General features: G+C 32.3%; 1 protein-coding gene across 21 annotated transcripts in view; it reads right to left on the bottom strand.

Moving 5' to 3' along the window:
* The window catches only part of LOC128180251 (inositol 1,4,5-trisphosphate receptor type 3-like), a 99,972-nt gene that overhangs the window by 81,167 nt on the left and 4,608 nt on the right, over positions 1–14,197 (bottom strand). For all 21 annotated transcript variants that reach the window (XM_052848213.1, XM_052848198.1, XM_052848203.1 and 18 more), the window contains exons 2-4: positions 8,905–8,975; positions 6,942–7,066; positions 1,736–1,822 (exon numbers count right to left, since the gene is read on the bottom strand). In XM_052848213.1, the coding sequence (XP_052704173.1) occupies positions 1,736–1,822; positions 6,942–7,066; positions 8,905–8,975 (283 nt within the window). The remainder of the gene's footprint in view (positions 1–1,735; positions 1,823–6,941; positions 7,067–8,904; positions 8,976–14,197) is intronic.

The following is a 14,197-nucleotide window of genomic DNA, read 5'->3' as shown; positions in this document are numbered from 1 at the left end:
AAAGTTTATGGACAGACAGACGACAGACAAAATGTGATCAGAAAAGTTCACTTGAGCTTTCAGCTCAGGTGCGCTAAAAAATGATTTCTATTTTGTGGTGAAATCGTCAAGTTAAAGGGCTATTTTTCTAGAGCTATAGCTACTGAGTAACAATGAAGTATGACAGGCATTTTCTATTTATTCTATGTCTATAAATATTTAATATGACAGATTTTTTTTTACATATCAAGTTACAAGTATATACACAATAAATGACACAGTGTAGATGTGCCATCCTCTTAATCAATAGAGACCCCTGAATTATTTAGCGATCTAAGTCTCTTTTGAAATGAATTAAAAAATGACTTAACACTTGAATATTCTAGAATTTTTTTTTTAGTTTGATATCTTAATTCTAAAATGAACAAATAAAGAGTTCCCCTTTCTTGAGAGCATTCTCTAAACCCCTTTCCATAAATAATAAGACACAGATCTGTTCTCAAAGTATTTCAAAAATGTAAGTAAGTCCTACTTTTCAAGGGAAGTACCCCTGAGAGTGAATGTTAACAATAGTACATGTGTACTTAAGAAATGCTCTTGTATTAAATTTCTTAATATATGATTTATATGCATTTGTATGCTCTTCAATTAAATTAATATTTTTTTTAATTTTCTAAAAAAAAATTAATAGCAGTCAACAAAAGAACATTCCAAACTCAAATTTCATGTCATATTGTGATACATCGATGTACTAGCATTCCATTTATATACAGTGTATAAGGATTAAAGATCATTGATTTAGCCAAGTATGCTATTAACGTTATAACAATCATACGAGGTCTTAGGACCAATTTACAGACAGACTGAATCGAAAACTCATTTTCAGAGATGCTCCTTCAAGATTTGCAATGCAGATAAAAGCTAAAACATTTTGTAAATTCCATCACAGAATATTGTCTGCATAGCAATTAGTACCAACACACTATAGACCCTTTAGGCCCTTTAGGCCAACTTAACATCTTTATTTCTAGAGGAAAAATCAATTTAGAATTGGTGTTCTCATATCAAGAGTCAAGAAAATCCTGTCCGTATTCATTTCCATTCTCTAGAAATGATGAGATTTTCAAAAAAATAATGTAAAACAACTTGACTGCCAATTATAGAAACAAAATCTGCATTTAACATTTTAATCTGACATCTTATTTAATACATCAATTTAATTTCCCCTGAAGTTTTAAGAGGTTAGGCAATCTCATACATTCTTCATTGTGATAACAAATTAAAGTTGAATTATTTAAATTTTTAAAGATTTAATTTTTAAACTATGATTTTCAAAAATAATAGATCATAATTATGATTGAACTTGTCTTTTTAAATTAAGAGAACTTAATTTTCATAAAAAAATAGTTTTTGATGATCTAGATGTCTTCATAAAAGATACTATCAATTGACCTGCATGATTTTCAGTTAGTATATCCAATTGTTACCTACAGTTGAACTTCAATATCTTTAACACTGATATCTCAAATACAATGGATATCTCAGAGTGATTTGTAAGTACCAACCACTTATTTTTAAAGTATTTTATCCTCCATATCTCAAATACTTCTCAAAGTTTTTAAACAGTCCCATCTAGTTCGAGATAATGAAGTTTGACTGTATTTGCATGATACTGACTCAATTAACTACTAAAGGGTGTAATAAACTAAAGAGCGAAATATTACTGCTAGATACAACTAGTTATTAACAAGTTTACCTGAATGACCTGTCCATACAAGACCTTCTTGCCTTGCTGCCTTTTTTGCTCCAGTACATTGTCCTCATTCTCAGCTACTGCAGCAAGCTATCATAAAGAAAAAAAGACAACCTATTGGTGTAATCTTCATATACTTGGGGTTTCATTAATAAACTGTCAAAAGTTATTAAATGAATACTTATAACAAAATGTATTTGCATATATATCTGGAACAATTTATCCTGCTTTCTCCTCTCCTCTCTCTCTCTCTCTCTCTCTCTCTCTCTCTCTCTCTCATGAACCTTTCCTTTCCAGTTTTTATTCCATGTTGTAAATTTTGCAAAAACTAAACAATACTCGTTTACTTTGATATTTGTCTTTTTTGTGAATTTAAAATGATATTTCAATAGTTCAAGTTTTAGTTATTAAACCATCAAAAATAATGTTGTATTTTATATTTTCAATTATTTTCAAATCTACATAAAGTGATTATAAAAAATAACAATTACTAAAGACTATGAAGAAAAAATACCAGATATACAGTTAATTGTTTATCATTTTCAAATTCAACAGAATGATTATGATGTTAATGTAATAAATTACACTGGAAAAAAGTTTCCTTTTATGATTCTAGATCTAGCATAGAAAAAAGTAGTCAAATCAAGCTGTCCATTGCTAACCTTTCTTCATTCAAACTAAATAGTAATAAAAAAAATTAAAACAGATAAAAATCAAAGTGACCTAAAAATTAATTTGGAACAGATCCCAACAAGTTAAGGTGCTTGATCTCCTACATTAAATACCATACATTAATGAAATCACAGAGCATAAAGGAAAAATCTTTTATGTTAAAAGCACGATTTGTTCCCCCCTGATAGGTCATTGAGTCGGGGCATATGTGTTCATGTACCCGTGGTGACACTGTGAAGACACCTCAAAGATTCGTCAACTGATAGACGATAATGTATTGATCTGTGCGTGTAATTCAAAGCTAATAGAACTCTGTAAAACAATAGGGCTTTAACTGAGATAAAGGCCTCTGTTAAATCTATCAACAGTATGTTGAAATAAACACCTAGCGCTTGGTCAAACATTGAATGTACAATACACACATCCCAATAATACACAATTAGCATCTCAATGTAAAATACCCCATGTATAGTTTTTTTGTTTTATTTCAAAACTAATAGCGTTCAGGTAAAATAAACTATCAACACGTCTCAAAGAATGTAGTTCATTACTAGTTACTAGATTAAACTCACTTATCAAGAAGGCATTAATTATCACAGTATTCTAACTCATTAGACATGTATAGATAAAGACTTTTATTTGATTTTTATTTAACGTACATGTGGTATGTTGTTGGGTGGCAGAAAGTATCGATGATTATCACAAAAAATACGGCGTTAGGCCAGTAAGATACTATGTGATGGTTTGGATGTAGATGACATCATTTTATCTACAGTTCAGATTTTTCTATGCATTGTTCAGAGATGATAGTTACATACATGTAATAAACAATGTGTTGGTGGTGTGGTATATAAAATTTTTGGTTGTTTGCATGAAAAAACATGTGGTTTCACTGTTTAAGGAACAGTTCTGCAGAATTACCATTAATCAATATTAAACAACATAGCCTGTTCAAATGGTAGGAAAGTTTAAGGCCAGTTTGAGGGTTTTTGTTAACATGACTAATACAGAGAGTTAAATTGACCATGAGAGATCCTACAACTGACTGTAAATGTAAAATTTACATAGTTCCTCACAATCGCTCAATACATGTTGTTCTAACAATGTCCGCTGTACTGTTTATTTTGGAGACCCAATGGTATTCTATGAGCACATTATAAGCAGACATGCAGATTATTCCAAAGATCAACAATAGAACTAGCTGGCTTACTAAATAGAAGGAATGGAGAATATTCTAAACGGACAAGGTCGACATTTAATTGTGCCAAGTTTGTTTTAAACTGTTATATCAGATAGCAAAGACTTATCTATGTGGAACATGTTACAATCAAATATTTCTTAAAGATCATGCCGAACTGTTCCATTGTCAACCACATGAGAACATTATTACAAATGGATTTAAAAAATCTCGAAACAGCTGATTTGTCGACTGAGTGCTAAAAATTTTACAGTCATGCAAGCCTTTTTGGGACTAAAGTTTTCTTGGCAGATTTTCTTTATCATTCTACACGAGGAACTTTTTTTCCCTCCTCTTCTGATAGAAAAATGAATTTCCATTTTATGACCAGTTTTTTAAAAATGCACAGAAGTGTCACTTCAATATCCTGATTATCTCCTAAAGTCTGTATATTACAGAATTGGGTTGAATCTTTGATCATCATCTTTACTCAATCAATCATCATACAACACAAGAGACAAAAGGTATATATAAAATCAATCAATTCTAGATTCCACCTTTTCAATGTTGCTTATATAGATACAGCTTTGATTTTATTGGAAATCCATAAATCCACTATTAAGTCAGTTCCAATCAAAAAGTTATAGAAATACACATTCGTTCATAATTTACAACAAGGAAAATGGTACTTCTAGATCTGTTTGGATATAATCAAGAGATGATTCATAAAAATTTCTGAAAAATTTTCAAATAGATTGCACGCCTTCAAATAACAAAAAAACATTCTTTCAAATAGCATCTTGTTTGCTTTTTTTATTAAATGGATGCTAGCTTTATCACAGACTGACAGGGTGACATGTTTACATTTCTAAAATAACAAAAATTTTTAACAATCATATTAGGGAGACTTAAAAGTATACCAAACACATTATTACACAAGAGAGCATTGGATTAGACTTATCAGGTATGCGTATATATACCCACACTCTTCATATACTCTTGTATACACCTTATGACCGCGGTCGGGGTCAACTCTTCAATCACAGCAAACACACTTCTGGAGATAATATTCAGAGCAAATAGAACTCATCTTTATCTTCGCTGGAGACCAGGGCTGACAGTGGATTCCAGAACCTACTCCTTCAATTTTAACCCTTTTTATGATAACGACATTATGCTCTTTAGAAGGGCAAATAGATACAATAAGAATTTGGAAGAATTTAAGCTGGCAAATAATTTATTGATATGTTACTGAACATTTGTTTTCACACCATATGTAACTATGAATCATCTTATTGATATTTCCTGTAAAAGAACATCCTGAAACAGTCTATTATTTGTGATTTGGATAATCATAAAATGACTAGCATCCCCCCTCCCTCACCGTTTTACTGACACCCTATATTGACAGCAAGTGGACAATTTTCTCCATATTTCGATCGATCCACATAATCTTCCAACATTCACACCAAAACTTTTAACTGTCAAAATTAAATAAACATAAATTTCCTAACCAAGTTGCTAAAAGTATTACAACAACAGGTTTTGCATGGTTGGCATTCAAAAAAGAAATGCTTCCTTGAACTTGTAATTCAGTTAATTATGTTATTTATGGTCAACAATAACAAGCTTGACAGATCAAGAAATACCTACACTCAGATCAGGAAAGCACATGCCACAAAAAAAAAATCTATTTTATATTATCATTTAAGAAATTGAAATAATTTTTAAAAGTTCATAAACTGGGGCTTAATTTTCACAACAGCATGCATATACATGTATACAATGTATATTTCATGAAACGAATCACTTAATAATGTATATGTTTGCTCATGTGCTCAAAATGTGTATTCCAACAAAGTGGAATGCGCCTTCATGTAAAATAGAATTCCGAAACCTGAGAATGAAAACAATGCTAAACAAATGTAACAGAGTGTATAATTTCATCCTCTCTGACTGAACCCCTGTGTTCTGTAACATATCTATACTCTCTGAGCTCTTTGGTGATGTTATTTAACTTTATGTCTGATCGACAACTTTTGGGGTTAATAATACTAAAAGGGATCATTCATTATTTAGAAGGGTATTCCAGAGGGAGTAGTCTTTATTAGCTGTCTTCCTTTGGAAGCTTAGGATCATGTTATAGTCTTAACAATCATCTCATGGGGAAAAAAAAACAATTAGATACTTTACTGAAATCAATATTAATTTTTTTTTGTAACTTAACACTTGTTCTTATCTAACAACATTCTGGAAAACACTAACTTGATGTTTATATAGATATGATATTTTAGAAATCTGTTAGAACCATTTTAACAAGACCTTGGACTTTCGGTAGGATGTAACCATCTTTTTCTTGTTTCAAAACAAGTTAAATATGACGCTGGTTTCAAGTGAAATATACACAGATTGCGTAGTCTTTCCTCAAGAGCCAGACAAATCTTGTTGATTTCAAAGAGCCATAGCTGAGTGGCCCACAATGAAATATACAGGCCTACGTCACATTGCTGTTTGACACAACTACCCAAAGTCCAAGCTCCTGTTCAAACGGTTCTGATATCTAGATTGTCTTGATTGGCTATAGATCTGTAGTTCTCTGGTTGAAGAACTGGTTTGTCTATCCAATTTTTTTTTCAAACAGAGAGCTACAGATATGCAGCTATGTCTTGATATGACTTATTTATTAAATTGAGAATTTTTTTAGCAATTTCAATTTCATTTATATCTTTGTTTGGATGTACCTGTACATGCATGCAGTGCTTGGAAAGGAGATTTGCATGGTGCCAATTGAAATACACTGTATGTACCTCCCTCTCAATATAAACACATACATGTACATACTGATACATGAGCGGATCCAGAAAATTTTTCCAGGGGGGGTCCGAAGGATAATTGTGTTTGCCAGGGGGGGTCCGAGGCATATTTTCGCGATAATTTTACTATGTAAATTTAATAAATTTTCATTTTCCAGGGGGGGTCGGGACCCCCCCGACCCCCCCTCTAGATCCGCGCATGCTGATAGCCAATCACAGCGAGTCAAACAAAGACTATCTAAGGTAACTGACAAAAAGGGACTACAAGAGCTGGTTTTTAATAATTTAATGCTTAATAAAAAGTCATCTTACTCAAAAGTTGTGTATGCAAAAGGTAATCCAGCTGCCTAGCCTTCTCCTCATTCTTTCCTTTTTTTCCCTTTAGTTCTCTCATATTCTTCCATCTCTCAATATCTGCATTTTATTTTCCTCCCCTTTAAAGTCAATTCTCTCTCTCTCTCTCTCTCTCTCTCTCTCTCTCTCTCTCTCTCTCTCTCTCTCTGAAGTGGGAAGTTGGGGTATTATAACAAATAAAAAATTCTCTCACCTTTGCCTTTGACACTTGGTTTCTAAGGGGAATATTTCCAGGCTCTTCTGCTAGTTTTGTTGCCAACTTCTTAAGACTTTTGTTTAACTTATATCGATTTGCCACTTCAATTTTGAAGGATATAACTGCAAAGAAAAATGGTAACAAAATTGTTTATAATTGTAAAAAAAATCAAATTAATGCATCTAAGTTCAATATAATAATCATAATGTAATAGAAAAATCATATCATATGCCAAGGTATTTGAATTTTTGTAGATATCCTCTTGAACATACAAATTCATGTGTACCAGTACTTTCCAGTTACATGTATTCATATAAAAGTCAAATTCAACTTTAATTGTGGAAAAGAAATAAAGTGTATGACTTCCTATAAACTCATTCATTACACATATTATATACCACCCCATGTCAATATCTGGTGAAAACAAAGTTAATGTAAAGGGGCTAACAATTGGCCTTCATTTGACATACTGTGAGAACCTTACAAGTTATTAATATATAATCAATCAAATATGTTTAAATACATCAGTAACATCACCATTGGGAGATGTACATGTATGTGTAATTTGTAGGTTATGGAACCGAGCAGATTGAAAGTTTATGAATTGTGTTATCAAACATTACACACTTTTTGTGTAGGTACTCGATCGTGCAATCTTCCAAACTATTAACGTAAAAACAAAATCATTAAAATAAAGACTGATTTGTTCAAAAATCCTTTTTGAATCATTCTTATTTCCATTTGTGGTTTAAAGTCGACAAACACTTGTGATATTGATTGCTAGCATAATGGAATGGCTTGCTGGAGATATAATTGGCCATCTAACGGTGTCCTTGTTATGACAATATTTTAAAAACCCAGAGGACCAAACAGCATGAAAGCTTTGCCTTACTGACTTGTACATTCATGTACATGTGTAAGATCTTAACATAGTGGTTAGAAAATAACCCTTTAAATGATTCCTTTTCACAAACAGCTAAAACATATAAATAGAAATAAATTGATCTTACTCGAACATGAAATAATGTTTTTAAAGACTCTAACTACATACAGACAAGTGATCTGAAGCATGGATACACTAACCATAAGCACCTTACCAAACAATCAACCCCCCCCACCCCCACCCCGCCCTGCGCACACAAAGTACATATACCCTTCTCCAACCCACCCCAATTCACATCCCCAAACACACATATAACAACCATCCTCTCATCCCAGAAGCTGTGCCCTTCTAACAAACTATATAGAAAGAATTTAACTGCTTTTAAAACATAATTTCAATTTCTTTATTTACTAATTAAGGGCCCTCAAGGGGCAACTTGAAGATTTTACATATAATATTCAATGTACATAAAACATTCAATATGAATATGATTCATTCAATATGAATCATTTACATTTATAAATAGGGAGAGGGCGAATTAGGTTTTTTTAACTTGTGCCCAATCCAACTGTAATTTTATAATGCAATAAAATATGTTCAAATCAGTCAAATTCTTAACAAACTCAGTACTATACAATCTGATGCAGAAAAAAGAGAGATTTATACTTAATAATCAGTAACGTAACTTTAATGTTTATCAAGAGGCTGACATTGTAATAATAAACAATTTATATTGAGCAGTTGTGATCCTAACTTGACCTAGCCAATATATTATGCCATTGCATTCAAACTGTACCTGTTTTCATTAAAAAAAATAGGTTGAGTGAGCTGTAGGAGAATTTTCAGATTTTAACAAATTATATAAATCTCTTCATTTAGTTGTTCAAAACATGCTCTTTTAAAGGAAAAATAAACTTCATGAATTCAAAATAATTCAAAATGCTGATCTGCGTATAGTTTTCAAATAGCTAGTGCTTGGAAAAAATCATTACTGCTTGTAGTTAGTTATGTTCAAATCAATATTAATGAAGAAATCCATCAGATGATAATTCCCTCGAGTCAGTAAGATTTACTCACCATGCTGATCCTGAACACTCGGCATCTTTCGGTCTTGTCTGGACCCAACAGCAACTTCATTGTGAACAGAACTATAAAGAAATGACAAAATGGACTAGTGAATGTCTGACAATCTTAATTTATTTTCTTCATATAAGAAATCATATTTAAAACTTCTTGAAATCTTATCCTGAACATCTTTCTTTTCCATGAATCCATCGCCATATGCTTATATATAAAGAGAAAGCATATATGCGGGGTTTATATGAAAAATACCAATTTGAAAAAAGAAATTTGACATCACTGACACCTACATGCATGATGTACATTGTACTTAAATTTAAAGTTTCCATTGATTATCAAACCAGTTGCATATATAAACATAGGTAATCATAGATTACTAAGCTCACCGAGACGGAGCATCACCCTTATGAGACATCACCTTCATAAGACCACCTTTATCATTTTATATGAAAATCATACTTTATGATCTTGGATATTCATGGATTCTGTTTTGACAAAATATCGTATATCATCTGATAAACTTTTTTATGATAATCATATGTTCATATGTTAATCAATACAATGATATAAAATTAAATATTGCATCATGTCATATTTCTAATATAATATATATCATATAATAAATAAAATACTGTAATAAACAATAATGAGATTTGATATTATAACATATGATATGGCATTGTATTGTGTTATACCTTATTGTATTTGATCACATAATACAATATCATAAAATATAATACAATATAGTATCATATTACAATATCATATTACATAATACATCATAACACTGAAACATGATATTATATTGTATAATCTAGAATGATATTGTATTGAATGACACTGAAACATATTTGATACATTATATGATATTATATCATATAATACAATATAATTTGATTCCAACATTGTATCTTATCAAATGATACAATATTATGTGATATGGTAAAATATTATAAAATACATTATTATATTATACATATTGCATCATATGACACAATAAAATATATTACAATATCATATAATACAATTTCATGCGATATGACAATATATCATATAAACCAATATATCATACAATATCGTATAATACAATATTATATAATATTACAATATCATATAATACAATTCCATGTGATATTATTCTATATTACTGAAACCAATATCATATTATACAATATTGTATGATACAATATTATAGAATATACAATATTGTATCATAGGATACAATATAATATTTTGCAATATCTTATGTAATTGTATCATGTGATCAAATAATAAATTTAAAATACAATATAATATTATACAATATTGTATCATAATATACAATACTATACATAACAATATCATGATACACAATCATATCATAAAATATCAAAAAAATTGATACAATATCATATCGTATCGTATAACTTTTTATAATATAACATATGATATCATATTGTATCATATCAAACAATATTGTTTCATATCATACAATACTTTATCATAGGAATCATGTTATATCATTTATCAACAAACACATCTATCTATCGAGCTGGTTTGAGTGAGTAAGGAGATTTCTTTAGCATCCTTGATAATGGAGATCAGGCTCTGCTTCTGAAGCAACCTCTGCATTTAATTTATAATAAAGTTAAATCAACTATGCAAGCTATCATCTATAAAACATGTGACCTGTTCCAAAAAACTAAACCTCATCCAGCATCCGAAACCTATGGCTCAGATTCAGCATTCAAGCCCATCAGGTGCATTTGTATCATAAGACGCATCATCCATGCAATTTTGGTGAAGTTTGGACCAGTAATAACTAAGATATCATCATCAGAGGCACTAGCAATTAAAACCTTAACTTCCTCCAGCATCTGCAACCTATGGCTCAGATTCAGCATCCATGCCTGTCAGGTGCATCTGTATCATAAGACACACCATCCATTCAAGTTTGGTGAAGTTAGGACCAGTAATAACTAAGATTTATTTTTTAGCATCCTTGATAATGGAGATCAAGCTCTGCATCTGAAGCTACCTCTGCGATTCATTCATATTACAGTTAAATCAACTATGCAAGTTTGAAATAGTACTATCATCTATTAAACATGTGACCTGTTCCTAAAAACTTAACTTTATCCAGCATCTGAAACCAGACTCAGCATTCAAGCCTGTCAGGTGCATCAGTATCATAAGACACACCATCCATGGAAGTCTGGTGAAGTAAGGACAAGTAATAACTAAGATATCATCATCAGAGGGCACCTGTTTCAAAAACTTTATCTAACCAGCTCTTAAAACCTTAACCTCCTCCAGCATCCGAAACATATTGCTCAGATTCAGCATTCAAGCTTGTCAGGTGCATCAGTATCATAAGACGCACCATCCATACAAGTTTGGTGAAGTTAGGACCAGTAATAACTAAGATATCATCATCAGAGGGCACCTGCAACAAAAACTTAACCAGCTCTAAAAACCTTAACCTCTTCCAGCATCCGAAATCTATTGCTAAGATTCAGCATTCAAGCTTGTCAGGTGCATCAGTATCATAAGACGCACCATCCATACAAGTTTGGTGAAGTTAGGACCAGTAGTAACTAAGATTAATCATCAGAGGGCACCTGCAACAAAAACTTTAACCAGCTCTAAAAACCTTAACCTCTTCCAGCATCCGAAACCTATTGCTCAGATTCAGCACTCAAGCCTGTCTGGTGCATCAGTATCATAAGGCACACCATCCATGCAAGTTTGGTGAAGTACAGACCAGCAGTAACTAAGATACTGCTATCAAAGGGCACCTGCAACAAAAACTTTAACCTGGTCCAACAACCTTAACCTCCTCCAGCATCCGAAACCTATAGCTCAGATTCAGCACTCAAGCCTGTCTGGTGCATCAGTATCATAAGGCACACCATCCATGCAAGTTTGGTGAAGTACAGACCAGCAGTAACTAAGATACTGCTATCAAAGGGCACCTGCAACAAAAACTTTAACCTGGTCCAACAACCTTAACCTCCTCCAGCATCTGAAATTTAGGACCCAGATTCAGCATCCAAGTCTTTCAAGCCCATAAGTAGGTCCAGATGCATCATCCATGCAAGTTTGGTGAAGATAGGACAAGTAATAGCTTAGATACAGGACCTGCAACAAAAACTTTAACCAGGTCCGGACGCCGACGCCGACGCCGAGGGTATAGCATAAGCTCTCCTTGACTTCGTCTCGGTGAGCTAAAAATGGTTGTTGGTTTTGGGTTAAATAAAGGAAATAGTCAATAGTAAAGTTTCTGCAAACTAACGTTAATGTACGCCACTGCCAACATCAACTATATACACGATATACGATCATATTTTGAGAACCAGCGAGTTTATTCCTTTCAAATCTTTACGTAAAAGATCATTGCATAGGCGTCGGAACCGGGGGGCTAGGGGGGCTTGGACCCCCCCACTTTTTTTTGCAAAGTTAGACCTAACCATTAGACTCATATATAGCATCATAGAGGGTTCAGCCCCCCCCCCCCCCCCTTACACTTTTTCTCGCAGGAAAGATAATTGTTCCTAAATTTACCATTTACCTTGAAAAGATTGAAGTCATGAAGTCCCCCCCCCCTAATAATAACTTATCAACAAATTATCATAAGACAAGAACATAAACCAGTCATATATTTAACTTGTCCCTGATATCACGTACACAGGGGGTTACATTGGGGTTCCCAATGGTGATGACTTTTATCACAAGGTGCATGGGGTAATTTCCTAAATTAATTAGTTAGAAAAATGGCACCACCAACAAATTAGAACAATGTATATTAACCTTTCCAAGTACTAAATGCAGAAATTTATATTTTTTTCTTTCCCCAAAGTCGTTTTGCCGCCAAATGTCAGTACGGGATGTTGACTGATGAAACTAACATCTAAGCCTTTATGAAGTTCCGGATAAGTTTCACTTGTTAAATTTTTTGATGCTTAAATCTCCCAGAACGTACATGATAATATACAAACAATTCATACGTCTTTAGGTAGAGTCCATCATTATTTTAAGATAATTAATAAAAAGTCGCAGATGTGCATTACCTGGACAGAGGGTATAAATGTGTACATTCATAATTTAGTGTACATACATAAGGGCGTGAAAAGACAAAAGAATTAATTAGATGATACATGTACAATGTAATCTCTCTCTCTCTCTCTCTCTCTCTCTCTCTCTCTCTCCCTCCCTCTCTCTCTCTCTCTCTCTCTCTCTCTCTCTCTCTCTCTCTCTCTCTCTCTTAATGTTTCAAAAAAAGATAGAAGGTATATAATTTGTGATAAAATTTGTGATAAAATTGCTATATGATACTTGTGAAGCGTTTTGATGCAGAAATATATTTGTGAACTACCTAGCAATCATCTTCAGATTGCTGTCTGAGTGCCTTTAAGGCACCATTTTAATTTGTTTTACTATTTCACCTTTCAAAACCTCACAAAATTAGATGCATTTCTTTGCATAAAAAATTAAAGAATGATATATAAAGGGAAAAGTGGAGAAAAATTATGACATTCTTTAATCGGAGCTAGTGATAAATGAAAAAAAAAAATATCAGTCAGATAATCTCCACATCATTCGAGCTTTTCGTTAAATGAGACTTTCACATGAATAGCATTCGGAGACATTTACACTTTGCAGACCATCAAATACACAACACTGTAGGATTGATACGAGGGTGGCTCCAAAAGTAGTGTCACAGTTGCAATAAAATCATGAAAACTCGCTGTAATTACAAAATTTCGAGCTGTATTATATTTACATATATTTATTTAGATCTGAAAATTTTAGTGCAAAAAGATATTTATTTCTGAAAACAACATAATATATATAGAGCGTTAGGTAAGGACAGTCGCCGCACACCTGCGACGTTGTTTATGTATTCTTGACGTTTTGTTTTAAAAGTAATGGTCCATACCCCAATAGATAAATAAAATGCGTACAGAATTTTTTTCATATTTTTTCAAACGGTCCATCGGTATATTAAAAGCTAGGGCCGTTGCTAAAAATAGAACCGATTACGGAAAATGGCGCTTTTCTCATACATAAAGACTATCAGCCTAAGCCTGAAATTTGACTTTCACAAATGCATTTTTTGACTTATATCCTACATGTATGTAAAATGAAGGAATTATTATTTCGAAACAAAAAATTTTATGTTACACTTGCTTATTTATCAAAAAATAGATAAATCTGCACACAAATTAGATAAAATGAATAAATTTTCAAAGAGAATTTAAGCTCTTATAATTTTATTTACGAACAGAATTCGCTTCAATAACTTGTCTGT

Source organism: Crassostrea angulata, chromosome 4 (genome assembly GCF_025612915.1).
Source record: "Crassostrea angulata isolate pt1a10 chromosome 4, ASM2561291v2, whole genome shotgun sequence".
In the NCBI taxonomy this organism is placed as follows: domain Eukaryota; kingdom Metazoa; phylum Mollusca; class Bivalvia; order Ostreida; family Ostreidae; genus Magallana; species Magallana angulata.
This window is presented reverse-complemented; position numbering and strand designations above follow the sequence as displayed.